The sequence below is a fragment of the Tribolium madens genome, unplaced genomic scaffold (assembly GCF_015345945.1).
Source record: "Tribolium madens isolate multiple individuals breed KSU strain unplaced genomic scaffold, Tmad_KSU_1.1 Scaffold_20;HRSCAF=117;Tcas5.2_LG4, whole genome shotgun sequence".
In the NCBI taxonomy this organism is placed as follows: Eukaryota; Metazoa; Arthropoda; class Insecta; order Coleoptera; family Tenebrionidae; genus Tribolium; species Tribolium madens.
In genome coordinates this window covers 12,944,564-12,947,317 of record NW_025400985.1, presented here as the reverse complement: position 1 = coordinate 12,947,317, position 2,754 = coordinate 12,944,564, and the positions used below count along the sequence as shown (strand labels likewise).

Sequence of the window (2,754 nt, the reverse complement as noted above, 5' to 3'; positions counted from 1 at the left end):
ATATTCCAAAATAGCGTGTTATGTCAACACATGACAGATTTGAAAATTACAGTAGACCAACTATTTATTGAAGATTCTAGGCAAATTGGTATTATTTTTGTAACCCAGCAACAAATATAATTTTTCGATCCCACCCTGAGGTGCCCTTCTGGGATTGGCGGAATTAAGGGTCTAATAACTTTCTTATGCAAACAAAAGTTACTTCTTCGGCTGCACTTTGTGGCGACCCATTGCCGCCGGCACTTAACATTTTTCTCTGGGGCGCGAGTTCTGGCGCACTRTGTATATTTAACAATTTACAAGCAATTGTTAAAATCGTCCAAATTAAGACACTTTTCTATCATAAAAGTATGTTTTCTGGAGAGATATACCCCAAATACAGGTGACAGATAAGTGAAAYGTATAATTTTTTAAACATTTTTTCCATGTTCCTGGTATCTTATCTTACTTGAATTTTTTCTCTGGATCGCGAGTACTGACTGGCACACCCTGTATATTACTAAAATTAATAGCTAATAAACAACCTATTTTAATAAACATTTGTATAATGACAAATATTATCTACATCTTTATCATTCACTCTACACAAAGAAAGTTAACACATCAAAAACTAGTATACCATTGTGGTGAACATTTTTGTCATGATTTTTAAAAACTCTTCCGTTCTGTGTGTGATACTAATTTATCAAATTATTTTTTCTAAAGCATTTACAACTCGAAGAAGCATTGACGATTTAATGTGGAAAAGAACAGCCGAAGAAACGAATCTAACCACGACCCAAAAAAGTAAACCAACAACGAGTAATATCAATAGTATCATTGACGACATTTGGGGACAATCTGATGAGAAAATAGAATCAAATATCACTACAAACAGTGAAGTGAATCAAATGGGTTCTCAAAATAACATTACAACAATCACGTCATGTACTTGTACCCTTTATTATCTCTGCAAAGATGATTCTGGGGATACTTTTGGTGGTATAAGGTAATAAATATAAATAATATAATCTGATTTTTCACATTTCGTTAAATCCAAATCATCATCGTCCATTCATAAGTGGCGCTATTTTTGCAGTAACAGGATGTTAATGTTAGAAAATATGCTTTTAAAACAAGATAGATTGTGTCAAGATACAGGGCGTCATAGCTAGGACTATACCACTCCCAAAACCAGCCCAAAATATACATACTTGAAGCTTATACCTACAGGCTGTTCTAGCGATTTGGTCTTTTATTAACCTTTAAATGATAAAATACTTAAATAATTGGTTTATAAAAGTTATCATCAAGTACGCTCACAAGATGTTTCGAAAATGAGTAACCTATACAAATCTAATAAAATAAATAAAATATTGCAATTATTTACTATTATTTTTTTATTTATTCATTTAAGTATTTATGACTGCAAAAAGTAATTGTAAATAAATTCATCGCTCGGGACCAAAAACCCGCCGCATTTTAATAGGTAGGTATACCAAGCTATAATCTTAAGTTAAATATCTTTTTAGAAAATTTTGGAAAACATTTAATAAGTGTTTAGAAAGAGTATTTAAAAATCTAAATACAATTCAAATACCTAATGTATGCTATTCAAAAATTTTTAAATACCTAATTTAAATGTTTTAAGTGTTTTAAGTTYTTGCAATACGCGTAATAGTACGAAGTGATCCAAAAAGACTGAGTTTGTTGGCAACAGATTTGAAAGTATTTTTGTTAATAATTTGAAACACTGCAACCGGATACGGTTTTGCTTGACAAATACTGTGCGATCAAAAAAKATAAATTAGAGTAGGCGACGATTAAAGTCCTTCAGATGGCAATCCTGATTTTTGACATGAAATGTCAGCGGAAAATTTGACAAGTTAGCTTTTTATTCATTTTCAGTGAAATAATGTTCACTTTACAGCAGAATTTTTTTATTGCTGTACAAGACGAAAATGGTGAATGGTCATTTTCACTTTCAATTTGTGTGGAAAWTTTCCAGCCCAGATTCCCAGCCAATGTGTTGCCAATTGTAGAATTTAATCGACGCCTATACTCCAATTTTTTTTTTTTTTTGATCGCCCGGTACTTGATGTACAATACAACCCCATAAAATTGTTGAATTGTTCTTAATCAAAAGCGTACTCTAATGGTAAGCTTTAAAAATTAAGGTRAGGATCGCAACATATTCAATCATTGTGGATCACTTTGTATATTAAAAAACAAGTGTTACAAATATTGTGATATGAGTAGTTTGCACTATTAGCATAATGAGAAGTTGTAACACGCGTTTTTTTATACTATTTTTTCTAATTTGCGTTTATAATWCGTTTATTAACGTCTCCCGTAGGAGTCGTTTATGGCTCTATAAAAGCACACTGTGCTTTAATGAATTTAGGGTTATTTAGTTTTTGGATGCAGCTTCTGACTTGTCAGGTAACAAATTTTGCGTTGTTGCTTCGGCAATTTGGCGAATTTCGGGCGGAGTGCAAACTAAATTCTGTTTCTCATATTTTATTTATTATTATTATTATGWTGTAATACTAATAACTAATAATTTGTAAATTTTATTTTTAATGACAGACGGCAGAAATGGCTAAAAAAACAGGTGGGCGCCGAGTGTTACCAACCGATACCAACTAACACAAAATTCTCTAGGCGACAAAAATATATATTTTTTTAATTAAAATAAGAAAAAAAGGGGGCGCAAATTAGAAAAAATAGCATAAAATACTCGTTTTATAATGGCATTGGCGCACTCATCCCATA

The 2,754-nt window shown here is 31.6% G+C and overlaps 1 protein-coding gene across 5 annotated transcripts in view; it reads left to right on the top strand.

Moving 5' to 3' along the window:
* LOC123005922 (phenoloxidase-activating factor 2-like) overlaps positions 1-2,754 on the top strand; it is a 45,521-nt gene that overhangs the window by 34,344 nt on the left and 8,423 nt on the right. For 4 of the 5 annotated variants that reach the window (XM_044399990.1, XM_044399989.1, XM_044399987.1 and 1 more), the window contains one exon: positions 706-988. The exons of the other annotated variant lie outside the window; for it this stretch is intronic. In XM_044399990.1, coding sequence (XP_044255925.1) covers positions 738-988 — 251 coding nt within the window. In that variant the 5' untranslated portion in view covers positions 706-737. The remainder of the gene's footprint in view (positions 1-705; positions 989-2,754) is intronic. 5 annotated transcript variants of the gene reach the window in all.